The 24,430-nt window shown below is 36.5% G+C and overlaps 2 protein-coding genes across 2 annotated transcripts in view; one reads left to right on the top strand and one right to left on the bottom strand.

The window, feature by feature from the left end:
• Positions 1-2,391: 2,391 nt before the first annotated feature.
• Positions 2,392-3,360, top strand: LOC149067514 (rab11 family-interacting protein 4A-like). The gene has a single exon (XM_089252618.1). It carries the CDS (start codon positions 2,392-2,394, stop codon positions 3,358-3,360), a length of 969 nt encoding a protein of 322 aa, XP_089108744.1.
• A 3,489-nt stretch (positions 3,361-6,849) lies between these two features.
• Positions 6,850-24,430, bottom strand: part of LOC149067513 (pyridoxal-dependent decarboxylase domain-containing protein 1) — a 62,087-nt gene continuing 44,506 nt past the window's right edge. The window contains exons 17-22 of the mRNA XM_089252764.1: positions 23,952-24,064; positions 20,606-20,730; positions 19,261-19,379; positions 11,305-11,397; positions 9,868-9,970; positions 6,850-8,000 (exon numbers count right to left, since the gene is read on the bottom strand). Of these exons, the coding sequence (XP_089108890.1) occupies positions 7,852-8,000; positions 9,868-9,970; positions 11,305-11,397; positions 19,261-19,379; positions 20,606-20,730; positions 23,952-24,064 (702 nt within the window). The 3' untranslated portion in view covers positions 6,850-7,851. The remainder of the gene's footprint in view (positions 8,001-9,867; positions 9,971-11,304; positions 11,398-19,260; positions 19,380-20,605; positions 20,731-23,951; positions 24,065-24,430) is intronic.

The following is a 24,430-nucleotide window of genomic DNA, read 5'->3' as shown; positions in this document are numbered from 1 at the left end:
TTGTGACAATGATCGAAACTTGCGTCCCATTTTGACTGAGGCAGAACCAACAATACAGCAGGTGAGGAATTGATTCGGGCTGATCGACATACACAGGAGACAGTTCAGAAACTTGATTGGAAACCTTCCAACATCCACCTTACAGCCCCAAGCGATTTTCGTCTGTTTAGTCTACTAAAAAACCATCTTGGAGGCAAACACTTTGCAGATGAAGAGGTTCAAGATGAAGTCCTAATGTGGCTGAGGCAGCAACCCAAGGAATTTCATGCAGATGGTATTGGGAAAACGACGTGGGATGGGTGCATAAATATTGGTGGAGATTACGTTGAGAAATAAAAATAGTTTTGAAGTGATTATCACTCTAAGTTATTTTTTAATTACCTTTTGTGACTGACTTACTGATTAGGACTTACTTAATGACTCCTACGGATTATGTGTATGCTCTAGAGAGAGAAATGTCGTTGTTTCATATTTAGCCTGCTCAAATTGTTTATTAAATGATATTAGTGTTTAAAAATGACTGCACTTGCGTTATTCAAAACAGTGAGATGTCCATAGCACCTATTGCAACATTAAGTCCTCGACAAAAATATGTTTCAATGTGTCAGTCTTTTGTTCGATTCCTCAATTTCACATCTTTTTCACCGTGAGATGATTTATGAAACGGTGACAAGACAGTTTGCATGTTTGATCAACATGAAATGTCAACTCCAATCTTCATTAAGATTCTGTATGTTTGCAATGAAAAACTTTATGCATCTGATCTTGCAAACACTTTTTCAGTCAAACTGCAATAATTTCCATCCTTGGTTCCGGTTGGTGATACAACGCCACAGATGTTAAATACCGCTATAATGGTTTAGACGAGACGTTTCTAAATGGTGAGACAACATTGAATCATCATTGACAACATCACCAAAATATCAATGTTCTGGAGAAAGATCATTCTTCTTATTAAAAAATAATCAGTTTGATCATCTTTCACAGGAAAAGGTCATCACTTTAGCTTTATAGTGTATTGAAGCTGAAGTAACTCAAAAATTAGATTTTGATGAAATTATCAATTATTTTGCTCATCAATTGTAAGATATTTCATGGAGAGTTTTATATTACATTTCTCATTTGAAATAAAGCGCATATACTTTTTTATGCATTTACTAACATGAACTGTATTTGCTGACGTACCAAACTTCTTCTACCACAGTCGAGGGGAGTCCCCAATACCTCATTTGCCCACGGTCCCATCAAATCAAACTCGGGCGCTGAGGGGGCACCGAATTCACCCTTCAACTGTTCCCTCAAAATTACACAAGAGCTTCAAAATGCATGCTTGTCCCGCTAACAAAGTATCTAGTTGCGTTCCTGCATGAAGACAATTGTAAGATATTCTTCCTGTCTCATCACCAAAATTAGTGCTATTTTTCCCCACCAATGTGTTTTATTAGTGTTTGTACCTCAACCTTTTTTATTCATCCACACATTCCATGACGAAAAATGCTTGTTTAGGTACCTTCTAAGCTTGTAAGTCTCAAAGCTTGTCCCACGAATTATGAATAACCCTGTATGCATAGATTTTCTATCAGAGTAATGTGTTGTTACAATTGCAGACCTGCCAACCTGAAGGAAAAAAACCTGCAACTTTCTTACGAAAAACCGGCAAACGTACTTAGCATGCAAAATTTTTTAATGGCCATAGTAATTTTATGGGACATTCCCGTATTTTCATCATCTTTTGCTGTCCGACTATTCTAAAGGAATGTCCATTTTTTTTAATGATGCCTCCTTGCTTTTTTTCGTGAAATCATTGTAATTAAAAGATTTATCAAAACTCTCAATTTCTCTCCCAGCGGTAATTAGGAATTTAGCCCACAACTATCGATGTCCCGTTATTTTCGCTGTGAAATATTGGCCGGCATAGTAATGCTATCAACAAGCGTCTTACGATCAAACACGCATAAAAAAACACTTTGACGTACTGCCATGTTTGTAGACGTTCATAGATTTGGACGGCTTTGGCCACCGTACAGGCGATGTCGATAGAGATAGAGCTTTTCATGCAAATGGGGATAGGGTCGCTTTCTAAAGAAATGAAAGTGGCAGCGGAAAACCGCAAACTTGATGTTTCTTTTCTTCATTTTTCAAGTTTTCACTTTTTATGTTGATGACAATCATTGAAATACCCAGCAATATGAGTTCATGATCCGAAAGCCCTGTAACCGTTGCGAAATCAGGCATTGTCGATCTAAATCCGGAAAGTATGCAGGTCTGCACCTGCTTGACACTGAGAGACGATATCAATCATCTATTAAAATATTTATCTATCTCTCTTCACACAGTGATCGTGCAAATCAAGCCTTCAAAAATATTGGTGAAAAGGCATCCTTGTTGTCAATGTGGAGGGACAAGAACCAACAGAAACTCGCTCGGAATTTCGATGTCACCTACACCGCTGAAGACGACGACGTGGACAAAACTAGTCCGTACTTTTGGATGGTCAAGATATTTCACCTAGAGAAACGCGTGGCGAATTTCCACGATACGCTCGAAGAAGCCCAGAAGAACTGCGACGAAGTCAGGCAGCGTTCATTCGCCTGCGAAGCTAGGTCTCGCTGCTTGGAAAGTCAGTTACAGGAAGTGTCTTCGCAAGTCGATTTGAATCGCAGCGCTTACCATAAACATCTCCAGGAAATGATCTCGAAATCCGAAAAACATAGCAGGAAAGATCTGGATAGATGCGCCAAAGCGATCGGTATCGTACAACAAGATTGTATCGACATGAAGACGGATGTCACCGGCGTGAAAACTTCAGTCGCCAAAGTCGAAAGCATCCCAGACCTCATACTGGAGAACACGGTGGCATTGAGGCGACTGAAAGACGATTTCTACGAAATACGGACCGCTATCCTCAATAAGATCGACGACCATTCGCTCAGGAGCAGCTTCTTGACGGAAACGATCCAGAAAATGTCCGCCAAAATCGAAGAACTGAAAAGCGACGTCGGGAATTCCGGGGCAAGCGACAACGTCGTCCGGAATCCGACCACTTGTCACAAATGCGAGTCGCTCGAATCCAAGCTGCGGCAACTGACTGAGCAATACGACGAGATCTGCGCCGCTAACGAAGAACTCTCAGCGAAACTCTTCGTCGTGAGCGCCACCGCCAGCAAATCCATGCTCGAACCTATACCGAAGCCGTTGGACGCGGAACTCGAACACAAGACCAAGGAAGAGCTGTACGAAGCTCTCATGAAGGAAAAGTTGCTCAACAGCGAGATGCGTTCTTACCTCGAGCGTATAATACTCGGTGCTATCGAACATCATCCTGGTCTTCTCGAAGTCAAATCCCGTAAATACCACTAGCCGAGAACCTGCCCAACAATAATGTAAGATCAACATACACGAGAATGTTTACTATCACACAAAAAAGGCGAAATTAAAAATCATCCCAATTATTAAGTCTTCGAAATGTATTTATTGTCAGTTATATTGCAATACACGCAATCAATATATCATTTGAAAGGATACAGTTTGCAATAACAATTTTAAAATATGCATTCGCCACAATGGTATTCAGAACGGTCACAGAATTTTAGCACCAAATACATTTTATTTTTTTATTTTTTTTTTACGGGAAAAAATTTTGTTCAAATTTTTGTCAATAGAGGGCACTGCACAATATTAAACCACTGTAAATATACGAATCAGAGTGCTATAAAATGTGAGGTGTACGATTTACAGCTCGCTTCAGAATTTTCCTGTTACTGGCACTTACATAAGGTTTCATTGTGATGTTGGCATTTGTGGATAAAGCACTATTGGTGAAGTTTTACCTAGGCCACGAATAGCCCATTGAAGCTTCCCGAACGTCTCAGACACAGATGCGATTGAAGAAAGGTTCAGATCCAATCATCCTCTCGTGAAGCGCCCTTCATTCACAAAAAAAACTGAACTGATTTTTTTTTGCTGTGCCACAAAAAATCCCCCTTCATGGGAACTTTTTCACGAACCGCATTCAAACATACCAATTCCTTTAATTTTATGAATTTTTAAACTCCAGTATATTTACGAATTTATGGGACATCCTGCATATTAACATTTGTTTCATTCATATGGGGGGAAAAACGTTAATTTTCAAGTTTGACGATTAAACATAAAGCGCCATCTAACCAGCAAAAAGGAAAAAAAAAGATTCATGCTCAAAAATAGAAAATATATATTTTAATATGGTTACCAGATGTTCTTATGCATTTCTGAAATTTCTCCACATTTTCAGGGTTTTAAAATTTTTTCCTTCTTTCCCAAGAAAAAAAAATCTGTCAGGCCGAGATTACACTAAAAAGTTTGATAAAAGTTCTTTTATGAAAGTTGAAAAATGCAACCAATAAGCACATTGGTTACACACACGCACACACATTTTTCAAGTTCTATAAAAGAATTTTCATAGAGTAATCCCGGCCTTAATGAGTGTATGTTTATTTTGGTTTTTTCTACACACGTTTACACTGGTGTGGTTACACAATAGCTGGTTACACTATGGTGGCACCAGCTATTGTGAACACATAATGAAGTCGTTTCTAAGGGAACACAAAAATGCGCTCTCGCTTTGAAATTTCACCTACATTTGAATGCTCGCTAAACTTCATTCTTAAGTGTTGATACCATACAAGATAATAATTTGTGCAACATATATTCAATAGTAAACACTGAGAAAACAGTTCTTTGACTTTGTTGGTGGGTTAAATTAATACTTCGTTCTGAATAGATATTTTATCACAAATCAACCATGTCAAGGCAGTAGTGAGAGGACTTCAGGGTCTGGTTCCCCCCTCCTGAAATGTGAGGAAAGTGACAAAAAAAGTGGATCTGAGCCATATATCCATCAATATTATCTTTTCTCAACAATCTGTAATCCTGTTAGTGGATACAGTTGGCGCTCAACCATGTTTCATTCAGGGTGTAGCATGACGACCTAGGATCCTTTATAATTTCCATCTTTGTCCTTGGTTATTTAATCAACCGTGAATGCAACTGACTTAAACGTTGCATGTGCCACATTTACTAGACGCATGGCCCTGTTCCGAAAATAATAGAGATGCCAGGGGATTCTTGACAATTTTGGGACCCCAAAATGTTTAGGACCTCTTTTGTCCCAATTTGATATATTTTGTGGGCAAGGGAAATCAGTATCCAAAAACTCATGCACAGTAAAATTCTGTCATAGTGACAGTTCACAATCATGAGGAAAACTGCCATTATAACGAGTTTCTCATTAAAAGTGAATCTTTTGCTCTGTCAGGTTATAAAATTGTAGAAAACTGCTGCTTTATTTCCATTGAAATGTCTTTTAAATCCAATATTAATGAATGTACAGAACTCTATGAATGAAATTGAATTTCTGGCCTCACTGCAGTTAATTCTCAAAAACATTTTAGCATAGCATTTTGTATTATCAAAGCCATTTGATCGACCAACTGAACAATTTAAATCTCAATTATTACATCACTGCTCACTTTCATGGCTGTATGAACTCGTTAACATTTTCCCACCAATCAGAAAGTTTTCTTGGCACAATTTTTTTTTTCAGTCTTTCGGAAATGATTTTAAACTTCGAGTTCTGGTCCTGCTGTCTCTATAGGCCAGAATTACACTATAAAAGTTTGACAAAAGATCTTTTCTTCCAAAACTGTAAAAAAAACAACCAATAAGCCCATTAGTTGCATTCAGTCACTGATAAAATGATTGGTTGCATTTTTCAAGTTTTGTAAAAGATCTTTTATTAAACTTTTATAGTGATTCCGCCTTCGTCACTGAGAGAGAAAAAAATTGAATAAAATCATCACTACAGCCGGATCAATTAGAAAAAATAATAATTTTTCTTACATGAAAGCACTTGATTTTTTTTCTTGAACATGTGAGATTCCAAACTTAATTTGCAAAACAAAAATTTCATTAATTTCATCACTTATAACATGATTACAACTTTTTAAAACATCTATTTTTAAGGAAGAATAAAATTTAAATTTTTTTGTTTTTAATTTTAATGTTATTTCTATGGACATGGGCAAGTCTGCAAAACATACAGGAATTTTTTTTTCATTAATATAATTTCTCTCACATGAAAGCACTTGATTTTTTTTTTGGACATGTTAATTCGGTCGTAAAAGGTTAAAATGGTCCTGAGCCAGGCCCGTCATTTGGGGGGGGGGGGGGGGGGAGTCAGGGGGCCGTTGCTCCCAGCTTTTGAAAATACACTAAAAATGGTATATATATATATACATACATTGAGTACATGTTCTTTGCCTCCCCCCCCCCCCCGGGAAAAGTTGAAATGACGTCCCTGCCCCAAGATTAGCTTCTGGTGTCATGAATTGCCTCTTGATAGACACCTTCAAGATGAAATCGATGGCTTTTACATAAAAGGAAGCAAGCACAATTAAATCAAAACTGAAAAAAAAGCTATTTAAAGTTATCTTTGATTCAGTTATCTCTTCAGTTTGGCAGTTGGTTCAAGTGCACACAGACTGCATCACAGCCTATATGTCATTTGGTTCTATTTAGATAGAAAATCCCACCTCTTTCAATAGTTCAGACGTCGGTATATCTCAAAAATTGCACTTGGTTTCTTTTATATAAAAGCCATCCAAATATGATAAGCAGGACGAGATGAACTGAGAAGCTATCCATGATTAAATAAATAGCAACCATATTTTATGGGCAAGATAATTTTGTAGTTTTTATTTTTCATTCATTGCTATTGGGTTGCTGTATTTAGGCTATAATAACCATATTTTTATATATGGAGCTTTTCCAAAATTATACTTTTTTTATATTGATTTTTCTTCTTTTTTTATAACCTTTTTCATTTTTTCCCAGAAACCTTGTTTTGCAATTTGCCTGTTGTGGCTTCTGATTTTGCATTTCTTTTGAAGTACTAAAAATGTACTGAATTAATCTCTGCATAAGCCAGTTATATAAGCCCTTGCACATGCCAATTACTTTAAACATTCTGAAATAAAAACTTGGTCAATGAATTCAGGATACAGTTTGAAAAAAAAATCTAATTGGACCACTTAATCTTATATCACAAAATTTTTATAAATTTTTTTTTAATGTTCATGGTCACCTCATTGGGCATTTTGCCTGTTATGGCCTTGTATTTGCATTTGACTGATTGAACAGCCACCCCGATTTCATAGAGTTCACAATCTACACTATCAGACTACATATTTATAGATTTTATTCACTTGGGTCATTTTAAGAGACAATTATAGACCAGAAAAATCCCTTAATAACAACATTTTATCATGAAACAGTCATCGTTATCATTTGCCAGAACTAAACAAAGAAAATAAATAGTCTGTACCAGAGAGGTATGTTTCATTAATTAAAAATAATAAATTAACTGGCCTTTAACTGCACTTAGGGAGTGCAAGTGTCATAACAACATGAAAACACGATGAATACAGCATCCTCTATGAAATAATATGCTGGCAATGACCAGCATTTCTACTTTAAAAAAGAAAAAAAAATTGAAATGCAAGTCATTAAAACACTTTGAATAAAACTGATAAAGATCAATAACCTGTGGACAAATGTCTTCTCATTGACATTAAATTACAATAAAATCACCATTCACTCGCCACACATAAACTCAGTTTAACTCGTGCAAATAATGGATTATTAAGTGATCATTTCTATTTCTAATCACCTGATACCACCCAACCTATATCTGCCCCAATTACATTTTTTTATTTAATTTTTTTAAATTTATACTTATGTACATGATTTTTATATATATTATGTTCATAAAAATTGCACAATACATACACAGACATGTTCTGAAACAGACAGCTATTTTTCACAGTTAACCATTTGTTCTTTGGTGTTTTGACTAGTGTTTGGACTGATTAGGACTTTTGTTGCTGGAGGCGGGGTTTGTGGACCACCCTCTTTAACTTGCATGTGGTACTTGTAAATGTTTTCTGTGCTTTCTATGGTGCCTATAAAAAATAGTGAAATCAATGAAATATTAGTCAAAAATAAATAAGGCCAACGTATAAACAAAACAGATAGCTCAGATAATGCAATGGTTATTATGGGCCACAGGGCTGGACAAATCTATTACAGGACATGCTTGGGGTGTGTATTTTTTTTGACAACATGCCCAACATGGGCACATACACATATGTATATATACAGGGGTCTGTCCAGCCGAAATTTGGATTCATTTTTCGGGCCCTCTACAAAATTCTGTATCTTAAAACAGACTCTTCACAAAATACAAATTAATGAAACCATAAACTTGGAATTTCATTTTTTTTTGTGATTAGTCAACTAGATTATTTCACATGCCAAAAATTATTTATTTTTCGAAAAATTGATCACTTTTTTCACAAAATAAGGAAAATTTCACAAAACAGGACCCTACAAAAACTGTCTGGACAAACCCCTAATATATATAATTATGTGTGTTTGTGTAGTGCAGGGGTGGGAAGTGGCAAAGTCCATTTTGGAGCAATTTTGGAGTAGCAAAATATAGGATTTGGAGCAGTTTTGCAGAAGATATTTATAAATTGGAGCAGCGAAATTAACTTACACGAATATTTGTCCCATCTCTAGTTAGGATGGTAATTCACCGACATGTGGTTTAAACTGTAGTTACAATTTTTCTATAGGAACCCAAATTTAACCAATCTGTGTATCGATCTTCTATCCAAAACTTGTGACTATAGTTTAAACCATGTCTGTGAACCACCCTTAGTATAATACCAGCTTTAGACTAGGTGGCCATCACTGAATGAAACTCTGGGTAAAAGTTATCCAAAGTTGGTCCGTGTGGGAAATTTCTTTGTGTTATAGAAAATTTTGAGATCTCATCAAACAAAGGAATGATTTAATTTTTTTTTATAATGGAGTGCAACGCTCTTAATTTTCTATATTATTTGCATATTTTCAATAGATACCAGCACATTAGTTTCGAATGTTGGTGAAAAATTTGCTCAAAAGGGAAAACTAAGCAATGTTTGTCAAGCATGTAAAATATTGATTCAGGCATGAATTAATTTTAAGTTACATGCCTAGTTGGTCACGTAATTTTTTTTAGATCTGTCCAGCCCTGATGGGCCAATAAACAGAGGTTCGAAATCGAGAACAGAATCTGTTATTTCTCCTGCAATTACAGCAAACATCTTTAGTGGATTAGCACCAATCACAGATCTAAATATAGTTCAATATATAACTGTTTTTTTTAATGTTGCTTTCATTAATATTTTATTTACAAAATACACATTCTCTATACTTTTGATATGTACTACAACAGCATTTCTCAATGTCTCTGAACACAAGGAGCACTGAAATTTCTGAAACAATTTGATGGACAATAATTTATAATATATGAGCCATGTTTTATTATTTAATGAACCTATATGAACATCATTAATATATGTTACATAAAACTGAATAATTTTCATTCAATTAGAATTAAATTTTTGAATCTGCCCCTGCAGATCACCTATCTCATCTATACAGACCAGGGGTTGAGGAAACACTACTCTAAATTGTATACCAGTGGTTCTCAAAATGTGCAGTTATTTTTCACCGTGCGTGCGGAGCCACAAATAGACATTGATTGAGGTAAGACAGCTGCAGGTGACAAAAGTTTGAGAGCCACTGCTGTATACTCATACATACACAGTCAAACTTTCATATCAAAATTTTTGATAATTCGAAGTATATATATATGCTGGGCATTTGCCCGTTGTGGCCTTGTATTTTATATTTGTATATAATAAAGTGCGGCTGTATATTCAGTTGATACTACATTGCAGGAAATCAGAATAGAAGAATATGAAATGATATTGTTCTCACCAGAGGACAAGTCAAAGCTTCTTCCTTTGATCCCAGCTTCTGTATTTGCAGGAAACCACCAAGAAACCAATGAACCAATCACAGGAACTTGCTTTAGTATTCCCTAAACAAATTATTTTGTATTTGAGGGGTTGTAATTTTTGCATCAAGTATTTATTTAAAGATAATAATAAAATAATAAAAAAGTTTTCTGCTGCAAAAAAACTCTGGTTTCATCAAACTTTCAAAAGTCAAACAAGAATTGTCAAAATTGAAACTTTCAAATTGCATCAGAAAATCTTTTTCTGGTTAATGCTCACCAAGGCTCAGAGATACCTTCGTGTTTGCATCAATGAAAATAATATATATATATATATATATATATATATAGTGGTTTTAACACAGATTAAATATTAAGCTGAAATTAAACTGCTATATAAAAAAAGGGGTGGTAAACTCTTCAATTTTTAAATAAAATAAAAAAAAAGCTAAAGCAATGTTTGTATTATTTGACAAAAGTTGGATTACTTTTGTATCAAAGATTTAAACTGGCATTATTCTAAACTAAATTTTAGAAACCTGCATTCCTTGCATGAATCATACTACTTGCCAGCCAGAAAAATTAAGATTAATGCAATATATACGTACAACATATTTTTCAATTCACCCAGTGTTGAAGGCTGTTTTTTTATTTGATATATACAGTCAAATCCCATTATAACAAACTCCAAGAGGCAGGAGAAATCACTTCATTATAAAGGAATTTCAGGTTTTTTCATTGTTTCTATGTAAACTAATCTGGGGATTAGAAAAGTGTTTGTTAAAACAAGATTTTTTTCCCCTGCTATAACGGTATTTGTTAAAACGGGATTCGACTGTAATAAACACTTTTTACACCTGACTGCTTTACTTTCATTGATGTACACCTTGCTGCATTACATCCTATAAGAATTATTTGTTATAAACCAGACTGTCATTGAAAATGGACAGCCTTTAGCCCCTATTAGTCCATTATAACAAGGTTCTTTGGTATACACACACACACATAATATGGAAATTGAAATTGCAATACATACAAGGAGAAGTCAAAGAAAAAATTCATTTCCAAGAAAAAAATTGGAGAAAAAAAAGTATCAAATTCGTAGATCGTTTTCCCTTCATACACATTCAACCAAATGAAAGAGTTGTTCAAGGCACAAGGTCATCTTCAGTACAAGTTTTTTCATTTCCCAACATTTATAATGCAGGCGAATTTCTAATTCATCAGGAAGTGGCGAAGTTGTATTACTGGATACTGAATCATTGCTAGCTATAAATTTAAGACTTTTCAACATCTCCAACTATCACAGTGTGTACTTACGCTTTTTCTGCTTTTTAGGTACTACTTTGCACTAATTGATAATTGCAATTAAAACCTTATTAATTACATTCAACCGAATTTATTAGAAGGCAGCTTACTTCTTGCATCATTTTTTCTTGATTTTCTTGAATCAACTCTTTGTTTGCTTCTTCAATTCCATGCTTCACCATTTCTGACATAGTTTCTAGGTACTAAAGCAATAAAAAGGTAAAACTTTTTATTCATAACTTAATTGCAAGACAAGACTCATTGAAGATATTGAAATAATCAACTGAAACACTCTCAGATAGGACTTTCAGAAAGTAGCAGGCATGTTTAGGTACTGATTTTTATAACAGAAATTCTGAAGTGAAGTTATTTTAATTGGGGGGGGGGGTGGTTATTTCAACATGCTAATTTTCAAAGTATGAGGAGCTATACAAATAAATAAATATAATTGAACACAATTAGTAAAAGAAGCTAAAAAGTCAAGCGTTTGTTTGAACTGGTCCAAAAAACGAGGAACAGATCATTGCCTTTGTGGTGAAATCGGCACCCCCATCCATTACTTGACAACATGTACATTAACTGCACATCTAAAGCACATGGCTATGCCCGCTGCTGAAAATGCCACACTCTGGATCAGAGAGATTTTTAAAAACAAAAGTAGAATAAATAAAGTCAATAAAATAATTAGATGGATAGAAGACAATGAAGACAAAGTGATCCCACGGACGCCTTATCAGCCTATAGCACAAGTACAAACTGCACCACCTCGCCGCTCACAAAGAAAAAAATAAACTGATCAACTACAAAGAAGACTATACTGGTCTTGTGCTATCAGTCAATGTCATGGAAATCGAACGATTTAAATTGAGGATGAAATCGATTATGAATTTTATCTGATTTATTATTGATTTCAATAAGTGATTTAGGACTTTATATTCAAATCAAGATTTAATATGGAATATATAGGATTATATGTTTGATTTCCGATTGTATACGTAGATTTGTGATCTCGCAATTAATTTTATACTTAGATTATGATTTTATAGTTGTTATGATTGTAATGTATATTTTGTAATGTATGCTTTTTTATGAATAAATTGCCAGAGGTATCCGGTCCGTGTGGACAATGAGCCAATATTGCCATATGGCGATGTAGCCTGGGTATCTTTCGGTTTGACGGTCCTTACTTGTGAAATCCACCAAGGAATGAAATCCTTATAGCACTGCCAAACTCATCGTCTTACAGTTAATACCAAAATCTGGATAATTATGAACCAAACATAAAACAGTGGGGGGGGGGGGGACATTGATATGTATCTATGCCTAATACATGGGTTAATATATGGGGGAGGGGGCAATGCTCTTTGGCTCCCCCACCTCCTCATCTGCCTTAGCTACTACTACTTCACCACACATGCACCTTGTAAACATTCCTCTGCAGTATTTCTAAAGAATTAATACATGCCGGAACATGTGTTATGAGCATATGACTCAAGATAGCTACTACTTGTGAGTCGCAAACTGATGCATTCATCGTGTTGAGTGTGCATCAAAAAAAATTTTTTTTAGAAACACCACTCACACGCTGGGTGGAACCCCACTGCAGACTTGAGGTTATGCCACCCATGATCTAGAGAGAATTTCTTATCAAAGACACAATCATATTTACAGTCAAACTTGGTCTATTTGAAGTGCAAAATCACCGGAAAAAAGTTCAAAGTATCAAAATAATCTATTCTAGATCTGTAAAATGACCACAAATTGCAACTTAATCATTAACATTTATGTAGTGACCTTATGTTCTTTGAATAGTGAGCACTCATGATGACAAGCATAAACAGAAATTTATTAATAAAAAAAAATAAAATAAGAACGTTAACATGAGACGACGATCCTACTCGATCGCTTTTCCACACCCTCTCTCTCCCTGTTTATTTTCGAATGTCCCCTTTTGTTTTTTCAACCTCCGGTCTCCTGGGGCTTTTCTTCTTCTTATGCTCTGGAGCCTTATACCATATTGTTACGTCAAGGTTTTAACTGAGAGACGCGCATACAGAACACTACACCCCCCACGCAAGATTGGGTTTACATATAAACACAACCTGGAATCTTCTGTATGCGTCTGGGAATGTTTACAACTATTCACTGGCAAACAGCCTTGACAATGCATCTGCGTGAGACATTTTTGCGCCTGGGCAATGTTCAATTTTTATGCTGAACTTCTGTAGAGCAAACACCCAACGTTGCAATCGCGAGGATTGTGGTGCACACTTTGTCAAGTATGATAGTGGGTTGTGATCAGTATACGCCACTATTTCTGCTCCAAACAATAATGACTCGAACTTCTTCAAACTCCACACAAGAGCAAAAGCTTCTCGTTCTATCGTGGACCATAACTGCTGAGTTTTGTTTAACTTCTGGCTAGCATACGCTACAGGATGCAGCTTACCGTCCACAGTTTGTGACAAACAACAACCGACACCAATCAGAGATGCATCAGTATGGATTACAAAATCCTTGTTCATATTTGGAGTACTTAAAGCAGAGGCACTTGCTAAGGACGACTTCAACTTGTTGAATGCAAGTTCATGTGTTTCCTCCCACGGTAATACATCAGGAATTTTCCTTTTGGTTAACTCTGTCAAAGGGAATGCTATTTCAGCATAGCTAGGAATGTATTCCCGATAGTAGTTGCAAAGCCTGAGCAGACTTCGTAGATCCTTCTTCGTTCGGGGTCTTGATAATCGAGTGATGGCTTTGATCTTTTCGGGATCTGCTTGATGTTTACCTGAGCCTATGATGTGCCCAAGGTATTTAATCTCTGGCTTTGCGAAATCACACTTTCGCAGATTCACAGTAAATCGTAACTCTTTCAGCCTTGCCAAAATGATGCCCAGATGTTTCAAATGACTATCCATATCATTTGAAAATATCGCAATGTCATCTATGTATGCCCTTGCAAAATCTTTATATTGATCTAATGCTCGATTCATTTCTCTCTGAAAGGTGGCTGCAGCGTTTTTCAATCCAAAGGGCATCACCTTAAATCTGTATTGGGCTCGATGGGTTTTGAACGAGGTCAGATCCCGACTTTCTTCTTCCATAGGAATTGCCCAATAGCCTTTCAACAAATCCAAAGTTGTTATAACATTCGCTTTCCCTATACTATATATCAGTTGGACGGCATCTTCCATAGGGAAATCATCCGTCTTTGTCACGGCGTTCAGACACCTGTAATCAACGCACAGGCGCAATCCCCCGTCTTTCTTACTTACGCAGACCACTGGATGAGCAATCTCTGATGAACATTCTTCAATCAGATCTAATTCAATCAGTTCATCTATCTGGACATCCACTTGTGATTTCAACGCTTCTGGAATCCTGTAAACATATGGCTTCTTCCGTTCTTTATCGGGTTCCAGTCTTATTTTATGGCCGCCAACTTTTGCTTTCTGTACCTTCCCAGTAAATATGTCTCGATGTCGGTGAAGTAAATCCCTCAATTGACTTTGTATTTCCACTGGGAGGTGATTCATGTCAACCTCGGAGGTAATATCTGCCGATGGATATCCCGAATTGATTCTAGGTGAAGCTTGAATCTCCCCAAACTCTTGATCATCCTCAAAGATGATTCCTACTGCATTCACTCTCGGAAAATACCTCCTGATTTTATTAGCATGACAATGTCAAACTTTTCTATCCGGCAGTTTTACTTTGTACGAGTGGGGAGGACGGAACTCAACGACTTCCCCAGGACCCGTCCATCGTGCGTAAAGTTTGTTTGACGAGTCTGGGATCAGCAGATACACTTGCTCACCCACTTGAAATTCTTTTGGAACAGCACGCCTGTTGAAATAATCCGCATACATTTTCTGTTTGCCTGCTGCAATTACTGACGCTTGCTCTGCCGCACGTTCGAAATTGATTTTTTGTTCTTGTAAGTAATCTACAATGGACTTGTCCATGTTCAAAGGTATAGGGACATCACCACACCAGCTGGATTTGAGCACACTCAGAGGACCCCTAGCTTCTCTGCCATACATCAACTTGAAAGGCGAGACGCCGGTCGTACAATTCGGTACCTCTCTGTATGCAAACAATACGTATGGAATATACTTGTCCCAGTTGCTCGGATCAGAACGGATTATATGATGAAGGGCGTTCTTCAAGACTCGATTATACCACTCTACGAGCCCGTTACTTGCAGGATATCCAGGTACTGAAAACCTGGGCGAGCACCCCAATCGTTCGACGAATTCTCGTGTGAGCTTAGAAACAAAATTAGTACCTTGATCACTAGCGATAACATTTGGTATTCCAGTCCTCATAAAAATACTCAATAACGCCTCACACGTCGCCCTCGCTGTCAAGGAGCGAAGGGGTATAGCCTCTGGCCATCGAGAATGCTAATCAACCACGCACAAAACATATTTATGTTTGCGTGCAGAAGGGGGTTCAATGGGTCCAATGACATCGACATTAACCACTTCGAACGGTAACCCGGGTCGCAGCACCGGCGTGATTGGAATTTTGTCAATGGCCTTTTCCGGACTACGTAGCTGACAGCTTTCACAAGATTTACAAAATTCTGCAACATCCACCGTCATATTTGGCCAATAGAAGCTATATCTAATTCTCTCATTGGTTTTCTTTTGTCCCATATGGCTACCAAACACGGATTCATGCGCTAATTTCAAAACCTGTTGCCTTCTGTTTTCAGGTAAAACTAATTGATTAACAGTTTCACCAGCAACCTTATCTTTGTGAAATAACAAGCCGCCTAGTAAGAAAAAGTTTCCTTTCTTCTTAGATGCGTCTTTCCACAGCTCTTTCAACGATTTGCACCTGTTTTGTTGTTTACACAAGATAGCACTCTGCAGATTCCTATCGCTATATCCGAAACCAACTTCGTTCTCAGCCTCAGGTAGAGGTGACACCTTGTCCTCTTCTTCAATACTCGCGCACACGCGCTCCTCACTTCGCTCCGTCGCAGGAGGATGGTGCTTTTCCCTTTCAGTGGGGAAAGACAATCGCCCTTCTTCGGTGTCTGCAGCCTCGCAAAGTAATCCATGTACGTTTGGTGGAATAATGCACTGTTCTCGAATTTTATCTGTTACTGCAGCGAGGATTTCAACAGGTTTACAAAAATCTTCGTTGTTTCCCACTTTCAACGAAGCACTAACATTCACAAGTGACGCTTCAATTCTTTCTCCAAACGCACTCGTTAAAATGATCTTCCCTTTCTTAATTATTGATTCCGGTATACAGTCCGAACGAATCACTGGAATTTGACATCCAGAATCCACCAAGCTTCTGAATTTTCTATTTCCTACACAATTATCTGCATAATGTAAAGGGTTCAGATCCAGATTTGGCTCACTCGAATCAAATAATTCCGATCGAATTTCTGCGGTCAACACATCATCTTCCAGGTTTTCTTTCGTGTTCGCCTTATATCTTTGATCACAATCTCGAGCGAAATGATTCAAACCACAGATGTAACACTCCTTTGGGCTTTTTCTGATATTCGTGTTTTCGGTCTTGTTCCAGCCTTTATCGCAACGATACTTCCGATTTGGTGGTGGATATGCTGTTTTTGTCGATGTTTCTCGTCCCTCTCCATAGCTGAAGTGTTGTCGCTGTAACGATGACTTTTCTTCTTCGAAGAAATCCTTCGAACTCTTGCCGATGTCTGCCCTGACGTTCTCGTAGTCATCCAATTTACTAGCAAGGATGTCGGGTCGCTTGAATTGAGACCACTCGTCAATAAAATGATCTCGAATCTCTGACGGTACTTTCCGTTTTATCTGATCCGTAATAATCAAATCAGACAGTTCTTCAATCGTGGTAATCTCCAGGCCTCGGATCCATTCAGTGAAGAAGTTTCTGAGTTCATAAGCAAAATCACACCACGTTGCTTCCGATCGTTTACTGTGCTTCGTGAACATCTGTCGAAACCTCTCGGGAGTAAGCTTATATCTCTTAAGCAAAATGGATTTGACTTGGTCATAGTCATCTGTTGTCTCTTCATTTTCTCTAGCAATGACTTGCGCCACATCATAAGGTAATAGTCCAATCAGATATGAAACCCAAAGTTCCCTTTTTATTTCGGCTCTTTTCGCTTGCCTTTCAAACAGCACCAGGTAGAGGCTAATCTCGTTGCTCTTCGGATCGAACTTTTGCAAAATGTTCTGTAGCTCTAGCCTTGGCCTTGCCATTGAGTTAATCGGGGATTCACCTGCCGCGCTGATGCGAATCCTTTCATTTTCTAGTTGCATTTTTCTGAGTTCGAACTCCATTCGTCTCTCCTCACTAGCTTCCATCCGTTTTCTCTCCTCACTTGCTTCCATCCGTTTTCTCTCCTCACTTGCTTCCATCCGTTTTCTCTCCTCACTTGCTTCCATCCGTTTTCTCTCCTCACTTGCTTCCATCCGTTTTCTCTCCTCACTTGCTTCCATCCGTTTTCTCTCCTCGCTTGCTTCCATCTCTTTCCGTTTTCTCTCCTCGCTTGCTTCCATCTCTGTCCGTTTTCTCTCCTCAATTACGGTGTTCAGAAACTGTTCGATGAACTCTTTGTCATAGCATTCTGCCTCCATTATTGCGGATTTGAGTTGAAATACTTTCATCTGCATAACATTTTCAAGCCCCATTTCCGCAGCGACTTGCTGTAAGTCCTCTTTTTTGCCTCTGGCTAAGAAAGCCATGATTCTCTCAAAGAAAAGAAAACCAGCGAATTTTCTTATGAAAAAAACACTCACCGCACTTTTCCTTCGTTCTTCCAACACTCTTCAAGTGCTCTTCGTATCGTCTCCTCACGACAAAAGTTCTCTTCGCGTCGCCTTCTCACGGCGAAAGTTTTTCCGTTAAATATTGTCCGATCTATTGCTCACTATCCTGCCGACTGCGCCAATGTAGTGACCTTATGTTCTTTGAATAGTGAGCACTCATGATGACAAGCATAAACAGAAATTTATTAATAAAAAAAAATAAAATAAGAACGTTAACATGAGACGACGATCCTACTCGATCGCTTTTCCACACCCTCTCTCTCCCTGTTTATTTTCGAATGTCCCCTTTTGTTTTTTCAACCTCCGGTCTCCTGGGGCTTTTCTTCTTCTTATGCTCTGGAGCCTTATACCATATTGTTACGTCAAGGTTTTAACTGAGAGACGCGCATACAGAACACTACAATTTACATAGGATAATAATTATCAATTATTGAAATTTTACAATTGAAAACAACAATTGATCTTAGCTGCTACATTATTCCACTGTTCTGTGATCAGCATCATTGCAGAATGTCTTGACAAGGTTTATTTTATGACCTGATTTTACAAAAACTGTTCATGATCATGTGTTATGAAACTTTTTCAAATTTTGCTTATCATTTTTATGCTATTTTTTATGCTATCAAAGAAATATACTTCCATTAGCATATTACAATCGGAACTTTCTGTAATTAATGCTCTTAATGACAAAAAAGGATTCAGATAAAATGTTACACTTTGATTCTAAGGTTGAAAAGCATAATTGGTATATTAAGTGGTACCCAGTCTCGATGCACTCCAGCTGAATAATGTCAATCTATCTAACTTCAAATTATCAAAAAAATTTGTAAAAATGTTTGAATCAAACAAAAAAATTTTAACATTAACTCAAGGAGAGCTCATAAAATTATGAATTAACCAAGTTCTACTGTACATTCAGAAAAATAAACCAACTTCTGATTACAAACTTAAACACACGTCTTGGAAATTAATCCAACACATATGCAATGTGTAATATTAACTGCCATATAACTAATCACTAAACTTCTTATTGTACTAAAATTCTTCGGAAGTGAAACATCTACAAGTTTTTTTTATACAATGAAGCTAGTCTAAGATGAACACTGTATGAGACGGAAACCTGTCATGACGGGAATCAAAAGATAGTCCCATGTATGATTCATTTTTATAAGACAGAAACCTGCCTAAAATGGAGCGTTACTTTAGTCTCTTGATGTTTCGTTCCATATAGATTCCACCGTGAATTTAAAAAATTTAATTAAATATCACAATGACTACCTTTGATGAATCCTCAATTTCTTGTCCAACTTGCATAACCAAGTTCACTAACTCTTCCATTTTCAAATCTTCATCGACCATACCAAACCTAACACATAGCATTCCATCGTCAGCCTCACCTGTGATCAAGTATGAAAAAAAATCAAATACATACCATATAAGTTCTTGAATTTCACGATGGTATATATATACATGCATTCAATTTAAATCGCTTTTCAAGATTATTGGGTCAACCAAAATACTGTGGATGCCACTTATTGGACTGATGGATGATGTTATCATTCAAGTATTGTTATCATGTTTGCAAAAGACGAAATGGACCTATACCATAAAATGATAAGAATTTCGTTGACAGTTATCAGGATTTCAGTTTATATTATGAATTTTTTTCTCATGCAAAATTTTATTTTTGGCACATTTTGAAGCTAAGATTGAACCAGACTTTTCCTCCAAGATATCGTTTTATCAACCTGCTATATGTAGAAGGTACACCTTCCCCTTCCCCCTTGTTCACAATAATTTTCTATACTCTGTTCATAATATCTTAATTGAACCAGAATAGCCGTTATGGTCTATGTATCAGTGGAGCTGTTTATACAATGCCTTTCTTATAGTGAGGGTAATGCAATAGGTAAAAAAAATCACTTCTTTCAATTTCTGGTCAGTTTCTTTCAGTTGACCAGATTCACAGTTTTCAGCTGAAATACTTAAATATAGCCTACTCAAGGTGAGCCCAAATACTCAAGAGATCTATGGGATTCATAAGTAAAAATGGGGGGAATTTCAACTTGGGGGGGGGGAGGAATCCTGTTCAATACAGTATGATAAAAACAAGAATAATTCAGCGGAATGCAGCAGCATGGTTAAATATTTTTCAATTCTGCCCACTTTTTGAATGGAATGGGACACATGATCAGCATATTTGCTTCTGGGTAGCTTTCGATTGTAATTATCAAATGGCTATTATTATCTCAGAAACTCTCAAGTCCCAATGTGATCATATTAAGAGGCATGCAGCACAGGCATACGAGGGGGGGGGAGGAAGGGGAGAGGTGCCCAATACGACCAAAAATTAATGGGAAAAAATTAAAATATCGAAAGCAAATACCAATTTCTGTTAATTTAAATGGTCTTGAAGGGAGGTAACTGAAAATTTTTGTGCCTCCCTTCCCCAGCTTTATTTTTTTGTGCTCTTTCTAAAGATCAATCCTTCGTACTTCCCTGGTTTGCACTATAGTTTCAATTGCAACCAGGATAAAAAAAACACAAGCTATTACTAATACTGCATTAATAAAAAAAGTGAAAGACAATAAAGGAAAAAATTCTCAAAATTTTCACTCCTTACCTACAGAGAATGCCGAATCAGAAGCTTTCAATTTCTCGACTAGTTCAGCATTCAAATTGTTGATGTCCTCTTTGCCAGTATCAGTGAGCTCATTAAGCCTATCACACCATATATCTGGTATATATCTGGACGAAAAAAGTTATAAATGTGTTTTAACCCTTTGAATTGTGAATCAACTTCCCACTAAATTTTATGTTGAGTTCTGAATGATTAGATTGTTATAAAGTAAGAATAAAGAAAAGAAAGATACCTTCTACAGTGATTTGATGAGCTATTTTAGCTTTTAATAAGCTTTTTATTTTAAAAAAAACGTAAAATAATGCTAATGAAAAAAGCTATGATAGTAATAAATATTGTGGTAGGGGAAAAAATCCCATAGCTGCCAACTTTGGAGAATTAGAATTAGGGAAATTTTCATGTGGATCCAAATTTTGCACAAAAACAAACATAAAAAGAGTTTTTGAAAAACAATGTAGGATTTTTTCCCTTTGCAAAAACGTGATATTGCGCAAGCTGTTGCCAATCAGTGCCAAGTCATCAATCATACCAACCAGTGGATTAAATTACCCCCAGTCATTACCACTCCCAAATCAAATCACGGCAACAAAAAAATCTCCATCACGCCCGAAATGGGACATATGGTCAAAGCAAATACAAGGCATTCCACCAATTTCAGATGTCAAAAAACCAAATTGATGCTGGTCACATGGCAAATTTTGTCCCCCCCCCCAAACATTAATGAAATACTTTTTTTTTTATACAGTGGCAATGATTTGCATCATGCTTGTGGAATTCAGGAATGGGAAAGGAAAGTAAAGTCTTTCTTCCAGGTAAATTTTTCAGGAATAAGTTGTTTTTTCAAAAGTAGGAATTTTTCACAATAATGTAGAAATTCCAGATTCATACATAAGAATTTTTCAGAAGTTTATGAAACCCTATTTTATACTGGTTAGTTTTTATTTACACTTGCTTTCTAACAAAATGGCTTCTATTAAGGAAACATTTTATTTTCTGGATATTATGCTGAGGTGAACTCGGAAAGGAAAGTCATCTTGTCTCCGCCGGGACTCGAACCCAGGCGCTCTGACATACTGGGCAAGCATGCTACCATCTACACCACTGGAGACACGACCCTGCCTTCCTTATTTCATGCACTGTGGTGTGAGGCACTGAAGTAGAGACATTAGTAGCCTCTCTTAACTTCAGGAATTGGCCCCCAGGTGGGACGGTTAATAGAGATAGATGACAGCATGCAAGAGGGCCTGGGTTTGAGTCCCGGCGAAGACAAGATGACTTCCCTTTCCGAGTTAACCTCAGCATAATATCCAGAAAATAAAATGTTTCCTTGATATTTTGGGCTGAGAAAAAGCCATCTATCTCTCTACTAATGTCTACTAATGTCTGAAGTAGAGGCTACTAATGTCTCTACTTCAGTGCCTCACACCACAGTGCGTGAAATAATGAAGGCAGGGTCGTGTCTCCAGTGGTGTAGATGGTAGCATGCTTGCCCGGTATGAAATAGGGCATGGGTTCAAGTCCCGGCGGAGACAAGATGACTTTCCTTTCCAAGTTCACCTCAGCATAATATCCAGAAAATAAAATGTTTCCTTGATATCTTGGGCTGAAAAAAAGCCATCTATCTCTCTGGCTTCCACTTAGTTACTGAGAAGAATAATACATCTAACTGTGAATAAAAATAAAATAGGTCACAATTCTGAATTCGGGCACACTACACATACATATGTTATCATAAATTTTTTTTAGGTTGATGGTAAACCATTAGTTTGTGATACGATAGATCAATTGACTGGATGCTTGTTTATCGGGAACTCTATAAATCAAAATCAATTTCCTCAATACCCTTTCTTTCCCTTTAGTGGTGATGAAACTATCTTGAAAGTCTGAAATTCTCTTGCTGACAAAAATGAAGATGTTTCTGATTCGTCTCGAAAGATGTTTTGAATTCAGATTCCATCAGACATAATGTTGCTAAAAAATACTTCTTGATACATAAATTTACACAGCAAAATGTGACAAAATTGTCTATTTGTTGATTGGATGTATATTTAATTAGGACTATTATTAGTACTGATTAAACTGGCCATATAAATAGATGGCTAGCATAGCATATGACAAATCACAAAGATATATGGGTGCCAGAACAATCTCTTAAGGTGCCAAATATTTTTTTGTATGAAAAACAGGTCAAAAATAATATCTCTTTCAACTTTTTCAGGACATAGAGACAGCCTTTTGTATTGATAGATACCCCGATATAAATTCCAAAAATTTTCTATTTCCTCAAATTCCATTTAGTAACTAGATAAATTCCATTTAGTAACTAGATAAATTCCATTTAGTAACTAGATAAATTCCATTTAGTAACTAGATAAATTCCATTTAGTAACTAGATAAATTCCATTTAGTAACTAGATAAATTCCATTTAGTAACTAGATAAATTCCATTTAGTAACTAGATAAATTCCATTGGAGCCTAACCTTTTATATATTAAGATCACTGAAATATATAAAAGGTTAGGCTCCAATACTAATTTCTTAGTTGCCATGGTGACCTGACACCCGCGATTCGTCCTGCCCTGGTGTCGCGTGTATGTACCTGTACCTAATGTGAAGTTTGTTTTGGGGAAATGCCTGTTATGTGCTTAAGAAGTTCTGCCATATTGCTCAACATATTCCAATTACATTGGTTGACATCTAGAGAAAAATACAGAGGTACCTTCTAACAGACATCCATGAGATCAAAATTTTTTAAGCTATGAGAAATATTTACTAATAGATAGCAAAATACATTGAAGCCCTATTTCACTGGACTTTAACCAATCATCTGGCCATGATGTGTATTTATGTCATGGTAGCATAACGGGAAATCAATTGGCCAAATACCTGGTTAAAAGCATTTGTTAAAAGATTTTCCACTGTATGTTAATTTGATTTGACTTTTTAAAGAACAAAGATGCAATGACTTTCCTCCCACCTCTAGTAAGATCACTGAAATATTTATGTGTTGGTTGCCATCAGGGCCATAACTAGAGGGGAAAGGGGGAAACTTCCCCAGGTGGAAAAAATTAGGGAGTGGAAATTTTTTATGTGGGAACAAAGAACACTGTTATAAAACTATCAAATTTTAAAGTTGCGGGGGACAACAAAAATTCTAGTTACGGCCCTGGTTGTCATATATAACTAATTCATGTTTTAAATGTGTTGTAGACTTTGGATATGCAAACTACAAGAATAAAATATAACAAATATAAGATCTGTATAAACATGAATTTGCAATGCGAGGAATGTACTCTGTGGATTTCAGAAATCATGGGGTTTATTTTACCTTGCACCACCCATACCAGCCCAGTCTTTGATCTGTACAAGCATTAACTTGCGATGTGAGGCATGTGCTCTGTAAAGAAGCTCTTTTTGCCTCACTGTGGTCATCAGAATGCTCTGTAAAAGATTATGAAAGAGAAAAAATTAGTTAACAAAAATCTGATTCTTTGGAGCAGCACCACAACAACAGAGATATTCAAGTTCATAATAACATCAATGATGGATTTTATTTAAAATGTCATCATCCGCCCCCTGTTAATTCACACTAAAAAGCAATTGACAATGTAGAATAATTTAAAAAATAGTAATAAAATTATAAAATAAATAAATGAAGAATTTAAAACAAATTAAAACTAAGTATATTTTTAATATAATCAAGCTATGTAAAATATGTGTATATGTTATGATAAAAGTACCAAGTGAACTACTACTTAACTGTAGATACCTTCACATTCCTCTACAGAATTTCTAAAGAATTGGACC

The sequence above is a fragment of the Pholcus phalangioides genome, unplaced genomic scaffold (assembly GCF_987345545.1).
Source record: "Pholcus phalangioides strain wild (caught in Gottingen) unplaced genomic scaffold, Ppha-v1.0 ptg000030l_1, whole genome shotgun sequence".
Taxonomy (NCBI): Eukaryota; Metazoa; Arthropoda; class Arachnida; order Araneae; family Pholcidae; genus Pholcus; species Pholcus phalangioides.
Note: the sequence above shows the minus strand (reverse complement) of the source record. Positions and strands in the feature narration are given on the sequence as shown.